Genomic DNA, 18,093 nt, shown 5'->3' on the forward strand with positions numbered 1-18,093 from the left:
CTTGTGTAAATATTTATTTTTGTAAATTGTTTTTGGGAATCTGTGATCATGTTGGGGCACTGATGATGTTAAATATGATTATTCCAGTCATTCACCTGAGTTAACATTGACATAGCGGAGATAATTCAGAGGAAGGCTACTAAAATAGTAAACGGTTTGCAGGATAAAAGGAAAGACTGAGGGATCTCAATATGTATGGCTTGGAGGAAATAAGAACGAGGCGATATGTAATATAAAGATTTAAATACTTGAAGTGGTCATAATCTAAAATTAGAAGGTCAAAGGTTTGGATGTAATTTAATGAAGTCTCACTTTACTAACAGGATGGTGGATAAATGGAGATGCCTCCCATCCAAATTGGTAGAAGCTAAGGATAGGATATCCTATAGGATAGGCATAAAGCTATCTTTAATCTAAGACAAGACCAAGGACTGATTAAAGCCCAAGTCTTTTCAACAAAAGACATGGGCAGACTAAATGGGGCAAATGGTTGTTATCTGCTGACATATTTAATGTTTCTATAAATTCATTAAAAAACTTATTGAAATATTAGTTTTTGCAATACACTGGTATTTAAATGTGAATATTTAGGGTTTAAGAGAAATAAGCACTGGATACATTGATTACAAATGTTGTTTTTGTTAGAATATTGTCTATATACAGGTTCAAATTTGATAGCTAATAAAAGCAAGTTTGCTTGTAAGGGGCTACAAAGAGATAAATCCAGGAATGCCATGTATACTTTGTAAAAAATCGTTTATTGCAGGTTCAGTTAAATGATGTACATTGCAGTTATCCCTCTGGTATTAAAATGAAACAGCAGGAGATATTAATCCAGTGAACCTTGTAAGGTAATCATTTGGAACCTTAGTCCTAAAGTCATTAATATTGCAGCAAAGTCCAAAGTCTATTAGTTTTCCCGGAGTTTAAAGTGTCTTGTGTGAGTTTATCAAGAGGCCAATTGTCAGCCATTGTGCTCTGGCATGGAGACAGATGAAAACCAGAAAGACAAAGAGATACATTCTAAACTAGACATGTATAAAAACACAGAAATGAATACAGAAGAAAATATTGTCCATGTTGACAAGCAAGTCTTCAAAATAACTTCTTGGTAACTGCTTAATCAACATAATTAATAACTGTATAAACCTATACTATAAAGTCCTCACACGTATGGGGGTTTTAAAATTCTACCACCCATCATTACTCAGGAAAGCAATTGTCAGATCTCCATTTCAAAGCCCTGATCAAGCCATGCTTTGTAACGCAACCAAGAACAGAGCAACTGTTCTTCACCAGTCCCTTGTTTTGAAGGTCACGTCTCTCCGCTTTCAACAGTGGAACAGTCCATGTTGGTCCACAGAGACCCTTGTATTGACTTAGTATTCCATGGCTGATGAACTCTGGCTAAAGCACTCCGTGGTCTTCTTCAGAATCTGACGCTATCATCTTGGCTTCACATAGAAAGCCTTGCACCAGGAAAGGCCAGTTCCATAATGAACAAGCTCTCTCTGGCTAGAACTCTTAACGAGTTCAAGAATGGCTTCTCTTACTTTTCTGTTTAAGAAAAGACTTCTGAGAAGACCCACGCTAGCCCTGATACAGTGCTTAGTGCCAGTTTAGGCTAGTCAATGACCCTCCAGGCCATAATGACACTTTAAAGAGGGGGGAAAAAAATTACATTTTTTTCTCATTGATCAAAGGAGGCAAGTAGGAAAGTTCAGTGGCTCTGCCCACTCCAAAGACAGAGCCACTTAAACTGCAGAGCCGGCTGAGCGTGGTTGGGATGATGTATGTAGGAAATCCCGATTTGACATTCCTGTTGTTTCATCAGAAGGCAGTTTGCTTTGGAACTTCTTCATCTGTTCTGGGCTGGCCAAGTTCTTGAGTAGACAATTCTCTTTTTCAAGCTGAGAATTCTTCTCTACCAGTTCCTTAATCTGTTCTTTGAGGACCTCTACCTCTTCACGTACAGCATACATAAGATGGTTTTTAACCAGATCCTGCAAAAGACATAGGACATACATCAGAAGAAAGGCAGACTTTAAGTTATCTTCACAATTCAACCAATTACTTTAAGAAGGAATACTGAGTACCAAACATTAATACAATTGTAAAACATGAAGAGTTTGCTGTTGACTTTAGCTTTCTAAAAACAAGAAAACCTCTGGACATCTCGCAGTGCAATTTATTTTGTTTACCAGCCATTCACTGTCTTGAACAATAACATCACATCAAATGCATTCATGTCTTTGCTACAGGTGCACTGTGTAATATATTCTAATCAAGAATATATTCCATCAAGAATGACAAGGCACCTCCGATACAGCTCAGTACTCTTCATCATGTATATTCTTAGTTTTTCTCAGTTAAATGTGTTTTTAAAAACATTGTATAAAAAAATTATTCCAAAAATTAAAATCTCATAAGGTTTAAATTAATTCATAATGAAACTGTTTCTACTGTGTAACACTGACCTGCCTGAGTAATCAGACACTTGTACATTAAACCCATTCAATGGAATTCGTCTCCAGTGGGTTGTTTTTTGGAATTACCACTTGCCAATAATTTTAATGCATGTGGAAATATGTATTAAGTTTTTAATGCAAGTACAGGGGTTGGCTACAAACCATGCTATTGTTTGATACAAAGCAAATTTTCATCTGATGGAATGGGGTTCCCTCATCCTTAGCATGGCACTCTGCAGTTTATACTGCAGTCCCTTTTCATCCAATGAGGTCTCAGTGTTTCGACGGGGAAATCTGCTCAGCAACAACAGGCCAGCCACAGGATACATCCATAAGGAAAGGGGAGGGACCAAGACCCCAGTCTGCACACATGCTATGCAGTCTATGGGTTGTTTGTGCACTGCCTGTATTCTTATACAAAGACCTTGCCACGTTCCTATGGATGTAGTTCATTTAATACCGTTTGACCTGGTTGTTTTTTCTCATTTTCCTTGCAATATTCATGTAAACAATTGTATTTAATATTTATAAATTATAGCGCTCATTAATCCAGAAACATTAGCCTTTGATTTTACTATTATTAACAGCAGTTATTTTCTGCATGTTTCTGCTGTTGCAGAAAAAGCAGATATGTTATTATCTACCAAGGTAGAGGCCTCTGAGGTCCAGGAAGCTTATGTGACTTTAGATCTTTTGCTGTGTTGGCCCAATAAAAGGTATCAACATTGACTAAGGACTCTCGGTTCTCTTGGGCTAATACGACAATAATCGTTATACTAGATCTACCAAGCGGGTTATCTATATGGGTGTAAGTGGCGATACTCACCATGGCTTGCTCAATTTTGTTATCTATCGCAACCACACTGGCACCCGATGCACTGCAAAAAGAGAACAAGTTTTCGTTAAAATCAACAATAATTTCACTAGGTTATAAAAACATTACCATTGTTTTGATGGAGCGAGTCTCATTTATTATTTGTATTACTTAATATAGTAACCGTCTTTGAAATGCAACCTGGGTATGACTGTTGCATGTATAGTGCCCTGAGGGGAAGGGAGGGGGGGTTATACTGTCTTAGCAGCACAGACAAAGCAACAGTCGCCTACAATTCTGTAACAAACAAGGAGGAGGAAGCAGACCAGGCTGTTCCAGCACAAACCAGGATTATCCTGCTCAAACCGACCAGGAAACATCACCCTGAACAAGCTCTGAAGCCGCGCTATATCACCCAAATGGATTTAAACAAATACAATGTATATAGCATAACTTTGTTATTTAAATAACCATTTCAACTTTAAACACAGACATATCAAAAATCCATAAAATTATACTTGTATATAGTGACACAATAAACAAAAAAACATTGCACATGCCTACAGCATATAAAATGCACATATATATATATATATATATATTTTTTTTTTCCTAAGATAAGGTAAAGATGAAAATTAATAAAAATGTAAGGCTTCATTTATCACAGACATTTGCAAGTGTCTTAAATTGGTTATTCTGCTGTTATATGTTACACAAAACCTATTATGTCAAGGAATGGATTTGGTCCACAATGAGCTGACTATGCAGGTGTAACTGCTGTCCTAGAAATAATCAATTATTTTAAACAGATGCAACATCTATACTTGCATATTATTTTTATGGCACATAAACTCAACGCTTTGTGAACTATGCTTGTGTATACATCGTAAAGAATAAATTAAAAATAATAAAAAATAAAATATTCTAAAATATGTACCTGTTATCCAGCTTAACAGACACGACGTCTGCTCCCAGAAGGGAAGAGAAAAATGAAATAGAAAAATTGTGCAGCTCATACACAGCTACCTCCATTGGAACTTTGTACATCTCTGTGCTCATGTTTGCTGGAGAGTTTTTTTTTTAATTCCACGGAAAGAAAATATCCTTTTAGGTGATATAAATCCTACAGTGGATGCTTCGGTGTTTGTGTGGAACTGCTTTGCTTCGCTAAGGTTCGTGCAGCTGCTGATGCAATTCGCCACAGACTGACTGCTATTTCTGAGCTCCACCTCTTTAAATAGTTTCTGCTGACATCATATGGTGTCACCCCTGATATGCAAAATCAGTTGACATCGTGATCGCCCCCCCCTTCCCTAAACCTCAAAGCCAACAAACAACCTCAGTTGCTGCGCCACTCTCTACGTTTGGAACATGCAATTGCAAAATATGAATCAGGGTTGTTATGGAAAGTTTTGGGTGTTTTGCATGCTTGTTTTTCCATTAGCTTTTTAGATAGACCTGAATCTGATTTCAGCCAGTGCATTATTCCATGCTTGCTATGAAATATTTTTTGCCTGTTATATTCCACCAAAGCATCCCCAGTGACCCCATGTATGTCCCTCCTCACCTGTATTACTTGAAAAGTGTAATAATAGGCAGTGAAACCCTCAGTGTTCGTGTAGGGGAATTTTTTGAGGCTCCAAGAATAATGTAGATACATTGGAGTATTTCTTTTAGTAAATCAATCGATTTGTGTATTCTGCCTTTCTGTGTTAAAATTCAAATTATGCCCCAAATTCTGGGTGTGTACGTGTTACTGCATTGATGTTATTGATTAATTTGTTTACATAGCTACATCACCAAAAAGGACATTTACAAAATACAGGTGCTGTTTATACTACAAATTTAGACATACCTGAAGAAAAGGTGGAGGCAGCGCTGCTTGAATTCTGCAGTACTGAGAATTGCTATAATTTTGAACACTGCACACATTCTATAAAGGTGTGCATGGTGAGAAGCATGCAAAAGATAGCTGCACTTATGAAATGTTTATTCATTTGCATTGTAACCACCAGGTCTGCTTTAATTGTCGTCTGAAAATAAGACACAAAAACTTTGTGTAGTGTCCTTTGGGGCATTATTATCATTATTATTATTATTATTATTATTATAGATTCCTAGATCTTTGCCATCTGTACTCTCAATAATTTTATGGTTTATGCCGCCCTCTGCTGGCAGGTCACCGCTATTATAGCTACGCTTAACACCATGTCATGTTTACACTGGGTTGAAAGAACACAGTGTCCTCTTGTGATATGGTATAGCCAAAACATTATCAGACTCAAAGAGTTTGTAATTTTCCAAACAAACAATACATTTTGTTTTCACGCGTATCTTTAGTTACTTTAAAGGAGTGTCCCCTTCTAATGTGAACTCAGCATTATCTAGTCTAAGATTTAAATAAGCTATTTATCTTGCTTTTATTATTATTTTAAAATTTTCCATTGAGGATTCATTACTAGCATGTTGAAGGCTTTACGTGTCCGATATATAACCAAATCCCTGACACTGGTGTAAAATGTTGTGTTTCTACTGTGCTGAAAAAGTAGTCTTCTCTGAAAGGGTGGTGGACAACTAGAATAACTTCCAAGTAGAGTGGTAGAGTTTAATACATTGAAAGCATTTAAGAAACCATTGGAAAGATGTCCTCCTCAACATGCTTATCATATGCGGTTGTCAAAAATTGTCTAGTATCCTCTGCATTTCTTGTAGTGTTTTATGTTGGGTTCATATTAAAGTATGTAAAGTCCCCCCGATTTAAGTGCAAAGTGTCCATACTTAATAACTGAGAGCTTTCTTGGCAAACCTCACTGGAACACTGAAAGAGGGGTCAACAGCGGGGATAACATAATTTATATACAAGAACTAGATTTTTTTTTCTGTCCAAACCAGATCCACTGTGTGCAGGACCCCACCAGATCCACCTAGTGCAGGACTCTACCAGATCCTCAAAGAGAGGGACCACTGTTAGATCTGATAACGGCTTTTTACTCATAAATGTAATAGTAGAAACAGTAGTATTAGTTTTTACTTATATTCTAAAATATCTAATTACAAGTGAAGATTTAAATTCTAGTATGCAAACCTTATCTAGAGTGAAACGAGGGAAAGTTCTCTAAATTGAGTCACTGTTTTAGCTCCAGAAGCTTGAACAATAGCACCTGCATTATAAAACACCAGGCTAGACATTATGCAACCGTTTGAGAAGTATATATTTTTCAAAAGTAATTATAATTGGAAATCGACCACAAACTGTGAAGAATTAGACATGTGTTGAGGTGCCTTCTATATCTTTATCTGACACCAGCTGGTAAAGATTGGCAATGCACTATTTTACAATGTACATACAGTATGTGAGTATGAATTACATATAGCAACAACGGAACTCTTCTTTTTGGAACACAATCTTCAAAAAAGCGTATTTCTACATTATAAATAAAAACAAATATTTTGATTTGCATTCTGCTTAATTGTTGATTTTTCAACAATACACATTATGAATGATGACTGGCTGAAACTATTGGCTATCTCTGATTTGAAGAATCTCTTGTCATTTGTATACTGGAAATATGTCTAAAAAATTCTCTTCTGGCCAAAATTAGCATGTGCTTAAAAAGGTTTTCTTTTTGGCCTTTATCTGGATCCGTTAGTCTCAAGTAAGTGAACTCATTAGATTTATGTTTTTTCAAACCTACTATGCAACTGATACAGGCTCTTTTCTGGGATTAAGCTATCGTGTGGACATATTCAGGACTTTACAAGAACTTCCTTAGATGTAAACAAATAGAGGTCATCAGACTGTTAGTGGAGGACAAAAACATTTTCTTCCCTGTGTGAAGATGTTATAAATAGTAAGCACAGAGTGCAAACAGCAGCAGCAGGAAGGGAAACTCGCTTTACCACTGTGGGTGCATTCCAGGAATTTCCTTACATCCACCCGACTGCTCCATTTAATGTGTACATGCACACATAGTGAGGGGCTATGTCATGTCATGAAAAATTGAGGGTGCAGCAAAAACTCTGAAACTGTTAACCTATCATAAACAAACACAACTTCAAATATGCCAGAAGCAAGAAGACGAAGTTACAATCACAGTGCCCCAAGTAACATCCATGGAGATGTTTCAAATGCGCTTGAATTTTTCATTTTAGTATTGGCACATCATTATCAATGTGTTACGTTGAATGATTTTAGAATGTGAGAGACTCACCTACTTTGCCGGATTTTACACTTTTACAGTTAGCATAAGAAACACTATTCCTTGTACTGATAAAAAGCCTCAGTTGGAGTTACTGATCCGCACTTCCCATCACTGAGTTAATGCAAAAATAGGCCCACTGACATCACATGGTATCCAAAGATACATGCAAGCTGACATCAGAACTGGTTACGTGATGTTGCATACAATATGACTTAATATAAAGCAACCAAATACAATGCTTCATTCCTTGACAGTTGCTGCAACATGTCTTGTATTTTAAATGAACAGTATGGCAGTAGCGTACCAAAAGGGGGGCGGTTCGCCCCAGGTACCACTCATCAGGGGGTGCCCGATGGCCGCTTAACACTGGCCTGCAGCTTACTGCTGCCGCCCACGCACTGTATGAGGAAACTCTTTTCCCGCACAGGGGGAGCAAGAAAGTGTCTACATAGACGTCTGCACCCCCCCCCCCAGTGAGGTGCAGCCGGCCTCCAGGCCAGTGAAATCTGCAAGAGAAGTAAGGGGGTACGGTAGAGTGAATGGGTGAGTGAGTGAGTGAGTGAGTGAGTGAGTGAGTGAGTGGGTGAATAAATGTTAGTAAAAGTTGGTAGTGAGTAAGTTAGTGTTTAGGGGCAGAAATGGCACAGGCAGGCTGCTTTGGGCGGCAGAGATGGCACAGGCAGATTGGGGGGCAGAGGTGGCACAGGCAGGCTGATTAGGAGGCAGAAGTAGCATAGGCAGGCTGCTAAAGGTGCAAAGTTGACACAGGCAGGCTGTTTCAGGGGCAGAGGTGGCACAGGCAAGCTGTTTCAAGGGCAGAGGTGGCGCAGGCAGGCTGCTTTAAGGGCAGAGGTGGCGCAGGCAGGCTGCTTCAGGGGCAGCAGTGGCACAAGCAGGCTGCTTCAGGGCAGACTTGGCACAGGCAGGCTGTTTCAGGGCAGACTTGGTACTGGCAGGCTGTTTCCAGGGCAGCAATGGCACAGTTAGGCTGCTAAAGGGGCAGCGTTGGCACAGGCAGGCTACTAAAGGAGCAGTGGTGGCACTGGCAGGCTGTTTTAGGGGCAGAGACATACCACGTCAATGTCTGGCTTAGTATATAGTAATAGGAGTTATGCTTCACTACCGTCAACGTCTGGCTCAGTGTATAGCGGTGGGAATTACGCTGTACCATATCAGTTCAGTAAATGTTATTTATTTAAATTAATAATGTAATTAATTTATTTTTCCAGATTTAGATTTTTTTCCAGTTTTATACAGTTAAATATTTGTGAAATAAATATTATTTTTTTTATGCCTGTGTGTGTGTGGGGGGGTGCCACATACAGGATCCGCCCCGTGTGCCCAATACTCTAGGTACGCCCTTGACAGTATGTCCTGTCTGAATAAACTCAATTGAGCCTCATTCCTTGACAGTGAAATATAATGGCTCCCTTTCATAAAGAATATGACTTTGTGCCACAATAAAACCCGATTGCATATGTCCAGTTTAACCTATATGAACATACATTAAATTATGAAATTACATCATATCTCAGAGTTGAGACTCAATGGGCTTGGTGGTGTCTCTGATACATTAGTGGTTACAGTTGGTAAAGTACATGCAGTATAGTTACACAAATGAAAGGGATCACGTCGCAAGTAGTGATTTTTTGATGACACTTACGTTTTCTATACTAATTAATTGATTACACACTGCTCACCTTCTAGACTGGAATATTAGACTCCCTTACCTGTATTGATCCACACATTTTCCTGAAATCTTGGCAACAAAAAGTCAAACTGCTGTTTGGAATTAAGTACATTCATTATCAGATCTTTCTCTATTCAAAATGTAGTCCATTCCTCCCTCTGACCTATTTTAAAAGCATTAATGTATTTGGAAGATTGCATCATATTTCTTTTTGCCCTCTCTCCAGGTTAAAACATGTTAGTATAGTGATGCCCTGATGAATGATGTTATATGTTTGCCATTATTCAGTACCAAAGTTGGAAGGGTTGCTGATTTCTGACAGGTATATTAGAAACAAAGACTGCTTACATAGTGATTGGCAATAATAACAGTGCATTGTGCTTTCTGCTTCTAACTATTAAAAAGCCATTAATCATAAATCTACGTATTAAATTTTTTTATTTTATTATCTAGATTCTTTTTGCTTTTTTCCAGGTAATCCATAATAAACCTTACACGGTAACTAGAATTTAGATATAGTGTAGAAAAAGTTTTGATAATTTTTGTGTTTCACAGTTACATACCTGTCGTGAATTAGTCTAGACATGGACATGTCAAGCTTTGCTAGAAGGTGTCTGTGTTGATTTAGAGGGAGACAAAAACCTATTATCTCTTATTATGTAAGTCGCCGTGTAAAATTAGTGTTTGTGCTCAAACACGAGATTAAAACCCTTTGAAGGTCAAAAGGCTGAGTAATTCATTGCAAAGCAACATGTTACAAACTTGATTGACAGAAGGATTACACCAACATACCTTCCAAAATATGGAGTATACTGATGTTGTTCATGCATACAACAACAGGGTTAGAGATGGTAAGGCCCGGAAAAAAATGGAAAAACAGGTTTTTTCCAAAGCTGTTTTTTTCTTAAAAAAGCCCAGTTGGGTAGAGTAGGTTAGAGTAGACTTTGAGATATCTTTTAACTCTTAACCCCTTAAGGACAATGGGCGGCCCCTAAACCCATTGAAAACAATGCATTTTGAGCCCGTACATGTACGGGCTTTGTCATTAAGGGGTTAAATAAATCTGCAGCTCTATGAGAGCACTTTCGCATTTTGGAAAAATATTTTTATATACTTTAAAAGTGAATATATGTTATTTATTGACCCTTATCTGCCTTCATTGAACACACATCCATCTTAAGGAACTGGATCCAGAAAAGGAAGAGCACAGCTACCCTGAAGGTCTCATTTCCATGTGAAACATATGAGCAGTACACTGCTCAACAAAGAGTGAATTGCCATTGCCCACATTTAATTATAATTTTTTTTGTTGTTGACTATATTAAACTACCTTATTTGCTCGATTGTAAGACAAGGTTTAATAACCATCGTCTTATATTCGAGGTCATCTTCTACAAGACTAAGATCCAGATCCCCCGCAGTGCTGTCTAGGGACAAGTCTAGGGAAGCACTGGTAAGTCGGGGGAGGGTAAGAGTGGCATATGGGGGTATAAAGGCTTTCTGGAGGCAGAGTGGCATATAGGGGTTAAAATGAATATCAGGGAGGCAGAGTGGCATATATGGGGTTAAAAGCTATATCAGGGAGGTAGAGTGGCATATAGGGGGTCGAAATGAATATCAGGCAGGCAGAGTGGTATATAGGGGTGTATAAGTCATATCTGGGAGGCAGAGTGGAATATAGGGGTATAAGGCATTTCTGGGGGCAGATGTGCATAAGTGGGGGCAGGTTGGTAAATAAGAGGAAATAAAAAATACATTTTTCTCAATCATAGATTTTATTAAATATGAAAAAGTAGTTTACATGTGAATTAATATTTACAAGTAAAACTTTTCCGTTATAGGGTAGTCTTATGTTTAGGCTTTTTCTTTTTTATTCTAAATTAATATTCACATTTTTGGGGGGGTCGTCTTATAATCGAGCAAATACGGTATATTGTGTTTTCTATTTTTAATATTTTAAATATATACATATATATGTTTTATGCTTGGAATTTTTAAGGTGTCACCTTTTTCATTTTTAACACTTGATGCGCATATCCTAAATTGATTTAATATACTTTTTTATATTTCTGGTTGAGACAACTGGAGGGAAGGGGCAGCTGGTGTGGTGAAAGGTGCAGTGCACACAACACTGTTCAAATGTAATAATATATTTATGCCATGGTATTAAGCTACACCACATGGACTAAAGTAATGGGACACCTGACTATTACGACATAAATACATAGGCTTTCCGCAAGATTTTAGAGTGTTTCTGTGGGAATTTTTGCCCATTCATCCAGTAGAGCATTTGATTGTGGATGAGAAGGCCTGCCTATTAATTTCCATTTCAGTTCATCCCAGTTCCAGTTCGTTTGATGTGGTCGAGGTCAGTCAGGTTTTTCCACACCAAACCTATCCAACCATGTTTTTATGGACCTTGCTTTGTGCACTGGGTCATGGCCATGCTGGAACAGGAAAGGGCCTTCCTCAAACTGTTGCCACAAAGTTGGAAGCACAGCAATGTCTAACATGTCTTGGTATGTCCCCTTCAGCATTCCGAGACATTTTGGACAATGCTATGCTTCCAACTTTTGTGGTAACAATTTAGGGAAGGCATTTGAACCTTTATCTAAATGATTCCGATTAATGTTCTCCCCCATCACAGTGTAATGTTTATCCATAGTCTGAGTCTGGCCAGTAAATTGTATTTTCTTTTCTTCCTCTCAGTAAAATAGCAAGACCAACATCCTCATGTATAGTTGAAATGTTTTAAAGCAAATATTTACTGAATAAGTTGTACTTTTATTTCAAGCATAATATGTTTATATACACTATATTTCATGTTCCCAGTGTTACAAAATTAGTTTTCATTTGTAAAAAGCTACTCCACTCTGCACTTTTTTATGTTTTCAAAAATTTCCACATTTTCTCTGGAAAAAAACGGGGAAAATTCATTTTCCCCCCCATGGTTTCTATATGTCCGGATCTCTAACCTGGGTCCCAAAGGACAGCTGCTGTGGACTCCTAAGGGAAGTCTAAGGCCCAGACGACCATTGTCAAAGATGCCTGGGTATAAGTGTACCACAGTTGTTCTAACAGCCTTAATTGTTTCGAAAATGTGCATAGAAACCATAAAATAATTATAAATTAAATTGTGCATAACAAATGCAACATTCTAATTTTAAATGCATACATCAATAGCTATCAGTAAGTCACAGTAACATAGGCAGTCTTGGTAAATGCTCCCTAACCACACCTAGTGCCTAGAAAAGTGCACCCTGGAAATGTTTGAAGAAGTACACCAATGTGAAGTCTTCTGCAATTCACTTCCCCTAATTATATGTGAATCTGGAAACAAAGTACTTTCTATTTTTCTATTACTTTTGCCTTATATCAGGGGCGTCCAACATGCGGCCCGCGGAACCTCGAGGTGCGGCCACGTGAGATCAGCAGCCAGGATCACAAGAGCCCTGCTGCTTACTTGTGGGAAGGTCTATTCTCTGCTCCAGTCCTGCTTCCTCTGTGGGGAGAACGAGGGAGGCCGCGCCCCCTGCTGAAGTCTGTGAGCGGCATCGAGAGCTGTAGAGCAGGTAAGGAGGTGGGGTAGGTTGTGTGAATGAGTATGTCTGATTGAGTCTGTGAATCAATGAATTTGTGTGTGTGTGATAGCATGGATGTGTAAGTGCTGGAACCTAGGCATGATGGGACTGTGATTGCTGTTAGCAATCACACTCCTATCATGCCAAGTCAGCCAGTACATGCTGAAACCTGGCTAGCTGCCCCCCTTGTGCATTGATGCTGCCAGCAGTATGGGGTCTGCACTTACACCCACCCTGTACCAGCATGTATTGGCTGACCTGGGATGATAGGAGTGTGATTACTAACAGCAATCACAGTCCCATCATGCCTAGGTTCCAGCATTCACTGGTTGCCTGGGTATAAAAAGAGTGTGTTTGCTGTTAGCAATCACACTGCTATCATGCCAAGTTATATTGTTAATTTTTTTTGTCCAATTGTGGTGTGTTACTTTTAATAAAAGTGTGGACAAAAAATACAATGCCCAGCCAACCAGTACATGCTGGAATCTGGGTATGCCTGAGATTGCTGTTAACAATCATAACATATAATTTTTTTGTACAATTTTGGTGTGTAACTTACTTTTATTAAAAGTGTGTGGGGGGTCACTTTCAGTTTCGGCTAAGTGAACCCTGAATTTTCAGTTTTGGTCCAGAATTTTCATTTTAGTGCATCCCTAAAATAAATAGAACTATTTTATTTCTACTTATCCAGAATCCTGAATTTGTAGGCCCAGAAATCAGTGAGAGGAAAAGTAAAGGTTTTGTGTCATTTACTTTATTTGAATCTGCATATCTTATTAAAGGCCATATTTTCTCTCAGTGAAAAATGAGTGCGGCCCTCGCCCGTGTACAATTCTGATGAAGTGGCCCACTGCAGAAAAAACTTGGACACCCCTGCCTTATATAGTCCAATGCAAGTTAAAAAATAAATAAATTTAGGGCAAAAAGTTCCCTAAATGAAAAATTGCTGTGTTTAGCAAGGCACACAGGACTTTTGTAGTGCAAATCATATCAGTCAATTAATTGTTCTCTTTTCCTACATGATAAAAATAAGTGTTGAAATATTTGTATAGTTGTCCTGACATTTTCATTCTACATGTTTTTGCCCAGTTATATACACTTACATAATCAACATTCATTATTAGAGGAAACAGGAAGTTGTGTTAACGCCACAGCTCCATAGTCTGTAAATTTTACTTCTGTTGTAGAAAGCAACTCGTGCGATGACCCACGACTAACCAAGTCATCTTGCCTACTGTATTTATATACATTATACGCAGCTGCACACACATGTGACTCAATGTAAAACCATTTTATTCGCAGGTGTTAAAAATAAGACAACAAATGATAAAAATGAATGTAATTTATTCTTACGTCACCTTTGGCAGATATAAAGTTACTTCATTACAGACAAATCTGTCCTAAAAACTAATATCACTAACACTTTTATTACCAGGGGACAATACACTTAGAGGATGTAGTTATTAAGAATTTGCTTTTGATCCAAAGGAGTAACACCAGCAAAATGAGGTTATTTATGTACTGTGAACAAAAAAAAACAGAGAGGGACAGCAAAATAGGGACACCGAAAAATGAGTATTGTGTCTAGGGAGAGAATTGATTATATGAAAGCAGGGCATGCAAAAGAAAAAGAATATGGATAGTATGTATAAAGTGAATGAACAAAAGAAAAGAAAGAAAATATTTAAAAAATAAGAGTCAGAGAGAAAGAGAGGCAGCTGGCAAGCTCCCATCTCCAGCTGTCGGCCGATCTGCTTCCTTTGATAAAGCCCTTGGCAGAACTCCCAGTTCTTAATGTCTGGCATCCCAATTACGCCCCAGACAAGAACAACCCTTGTCCAAAGCACTCCCCTCCTCCCCATGGGCCTTTGTACAGTGTGAAGACAACGCAAATAAACAGAGGCACAGAGATACAGAATCATACAGGTCCGGTTTAAAAAATCGCAGTAGAAAGTCCCATTTGTTTGCTATCTCATGGCTGGCTATGAAGAAGAGATGTTTTGGAATTGGCTAAACAATAAGACTTTTGTGAGAATGTGAGGGGTGTGTATATAGGTAGGGCTCAATATCTATTATGTAAATAGGAAATGGGGTGATTTAGGGTTGACCTATTAAAATTGCGTTGTCAGCAAGTTAATTTATACCAGCTTGGACATTCTAGTACAAGTAGGTCAATGTCGCTAATGAATTTGATTTATTATGTACTTGTATATACCTGTACATTTTTTCAAAAGCAATTTTTTTAATAAAATGCAAAATGTGCTTTCTGTTATAGAGTTATAGTTTTAGAGGCAATATTAAAATTGCAGGTGTCAGCAAGTCAATGTCCACCTAAATAATAAAGGATAATGTCATATTATATTTTACTTATACAGTGCAAACAGTTGCTCAAGAACTTGACATTGCGAATCGTATAATAGCACATCTAAATATATACACATACAAATACAGGACACATACAGATTGTGAGAAGAGCACTGTTTCCTGGAGCTTACAATCTATAGAAGAAACAGGTTCTTAAAGTGAAAGCAAAGTCAAATGTATCATCAAAACATTGTTATATCCACAGTCTAGCTCCTTTTTTACTTATTTTTTGTATTCAATGTATTATGTTCTTGTGTAACATTGCATACTTTTTTTTAAATGTTTGTAATTTGTATATTCTCACCCCTCTCTATAAAGGCTGCCTTTTGTTTATATAGATAGTTGTGTTATGGGAAGGCTGGGCAAGTTGCCAGGACGGCATTGCCATAAGCTCTAAACAGTTGACAGCTGATTGCAGTGATAGATGGCTCCTTTCCTTGAAAATAGCTAAGTGACCTCAAACTTTTGAACGGTAGTTATATACACATTACATATATGCATTGTACTATGGAGTGTACGGTAAGATTTTTGGTGCCTTGTTTACCACCGGAGAGACCCAATTTTCAGACACTGTCCCATTTTTGTGGGCAGTGGGGATCATGGTGGTGGTTCTCTGATCTCCCCTGACTGTCCCAAGGAGCTATAAAATCAATTGCATCACTCCCGTGACACCTTGCAATGCTCTGTATGCGTATGCATGTAAAGATATAATCAATGAAATATTTTTATACAGATAATATATGAACGAATAAAATTTAAATGTTTAATTAATACTATTCACGAGAGAAACTTCTACATTATTAGCCATTCCTAATAATTCAACAGGCTCTCTGTATGTGTGCTTTTCTGATAGCATTGAATAATTTCATAATGCAGCCAAAACATTGTATGGCTACAACAGCACAATAGTGCAGATCTGGGCACGTTGATGACTGTTTTGAATTATGTTATATAAACTGGGTCTTTCTAACTGTTTCAGAGTTACTATGAGAAGATGGCCTGTCAGTCAGAGAACCAGAAAGGGACATTCTACAATGTGATGAGTGTAATGGCTTCCAGTTGCAGGTGAATAGTTATATAATGTTTGATACAATTCATGGGTGTCTGCCAAGACACTCTGCTATGGGTGATAAAGACCTCAGCAGCTGCTGGGGTTTGCAGAGAGTGATTTACTGATAATAACTCTGAGTGTTTATTACTGCAGATTGGTGACTGCTAGAGGTCAAAATGGCTGTGTGACCTTGAAATAAAGGAAATGTCACTAGTAGCAGGAAATGAAAGCACAAAAATAAATTCATATTAATGAGTGTCTCATTCTGTCTTATCTTTTTGCACTGTGTGCTTCTTTTGCTTCCCATACAATTCTCACCCAGGACTGGCTTTTTACTACAGTACAAAAGGGGTAGCATACCATGCCAAACCATTCCACAATGGCTGTGTGTGCCCTTGTGTCCCAGCTGGTGCTGAGTTTTTGTCCACCCCATACCCTATCAGTGGTAAGGGAACAACACTGCTATAACATGAGTACTAAGGAGCACCTGGACAATTTTATGGTTGCCGCACCGGGAACTCTGATCTCTGACAGCCGGGGAAGGTCTGCGCGATGGACGCAGACAACCCCCGCTGCTAGCCACACCTCCTTCCGGCTGCAGCGTAAGTTGTCTACGCGAATCGCATAGACATCTACACGCTGCCCCGGCTACACACGGGACTCAGAAGCACCGTTAAGTGGGGCGAGGTGGGGGGAGACGGGAGGATCCAGGTCCCCTGCACCTGTGGGGGATCTGGATCTTAGTCGTCTCATAGTCAGACCTATTTGAGGTCTGATTATAAAACAACCCCGATTATAAGACGAGGGGTATTTTTCTTATAATCGTCTTATAATCGAGCAAATACGGTACTTTCCATTTAAATGTCATGTTTTATGTAAAATAAAATACGCTTATGCCAATATAGGCACACAAGGTATGTGACTTTTTGATTCTTTAATACAATATTACATGTGCTCACTCATCTGCATATACATGCTGCTTCAGACACAGCTTAGAATAAAAAAGTGTGGACTTGATCGTTCCACCTACACCTGTTTTGATCTTTTTAACTATTCTGGTTAATGCTAATAATACTGAGAACGGCATATAGCCACTTATTCTGTGTGCTTATGGTGAGCAAAAAAGGATAAAAGACTGCCAGTATAGATACTACAGCAAGAAAAGAAAATAAACTTATGCTAATATGGACAAGTCCAGGTTTCTATGAGGAGAGGTATCTACATCATGGGAAATTAAAGTGTATTAATTTAAGGAGTCTCAGGGTCAGCTCATTTAGCAAGTTCCCAGGTATGGAATTACTCCCACACCACATTATACCTACTGGTTTCTCATACACTGTCCATCATTACAGGTATCCAAATTGAGACGTTTTGTTGGAGGGCTAGGACAGTGCCAGGGAGGGACCATGGCCTCCTTTACCCAGCGACCATGTGGCAATAAGTTTCAAGATGTTGCAATGTGGCGATATGGGAGCTGCAATAGAGGTTTGTGCTTTAACATACATTTCACAGTTTGTTGGGCCAGCCCAAGATCCCAGCTACATTGGGCCAGCTCAATTTAACAGAAAGGCAAAACGGCCCCATCAAATAAGGAATTCCTAAGCGTTTTGCTGGGAACTATATTCTGCGTATATCACTGTATCCTGCTGTATTTTTGCATATATTTCTATTTTGTGTCAGCTAAAAGTCAACTGAGGACCCCCTTCTAATATTCTGGCAAGGATTGTGTCCCTCAATGGCATGTTAACCTTTGAAGTGCAGCAGGGGGCATAGACTCAGCGAATTAGGTCTATTTATAATCTGCCGTGGCATTTGAAGAGATGCCTAGTTTATTTATTACTATATATTTCATGCATTATATCTTCCTGTCACTGAGTTGCTAAAAAGAAATGTTCCAATTTCCAGTGGGAAGTTTTGCATCTG

General features: G+C 38.5%; 1 protein-coding gene and 1 long non-coding RNA gene across 3 annotated transcripts in view; one reads left to right on the forward strand and one right to left on the reverse strand.

Moving 5' to 3' along the window:
- Positions 1-739: 739 nt before the first annotated feature.
- LOC128502901 (TSC22 domain family protein 3-like) overlaps positions 740-18,093 on the reverse strand; it is a 28,853-nt gene continuing 11,499 nt past the window's right edge. Inside the window, exons 1-3 of one of the 2 annotated variants that reach the window (XM_053472851.1) lie at positions 4,220-4,508; positions 3,295-3,346; positions 740-2,003 (exon numbers count right to left, since the gene is read on the reverse strand). In XM_053472851.1, the coding sequence (XP_053328826.1) occupies positions 1,755-2,003; positions 3,295-3,346; positions 4,220-4,341 (423 nt within the window). In that variant the 5' untranslated portion in view covers positions 4,342-4,508 and the 3' untranslated portion in view covers positions 740-1,754. Of the gene's footprint in view, positions 2,004-3,294; positions 3,347-4,219; positions 4,509-18,093 lie in introns of those variants that run through there. The other variant, XM_053472849.1, reaches the window with a different exon arrangement.
- On the forward strand, positions 14,644-16,425 carry LOC128502902 (uncharacterized). Its single transcript, XR_008355180.1, has 3 exons — positions 14,644-14,810; positions 16,099-16,184; positions 16,324-16,425. It is a non-coding gene; the product is annotated as an uncharacterized LOC128502902 (long non-coding RNA).

Source organism: Spea bombifrons, chromosome 8 (genome assembly GCF_027358695.1).
Source record: "Spea bombifrons isolate aSpeBom1 chromosome 8, aSpeBom1.2.pri, whole genome shotgun sequence".
In the NCBI taxonomy this organism is placed as follows: Eukaryota; Metazoa; Chordata; class Amphibia; order Anura; family Pelobatidae; genus Spea; species Spea bombifrons.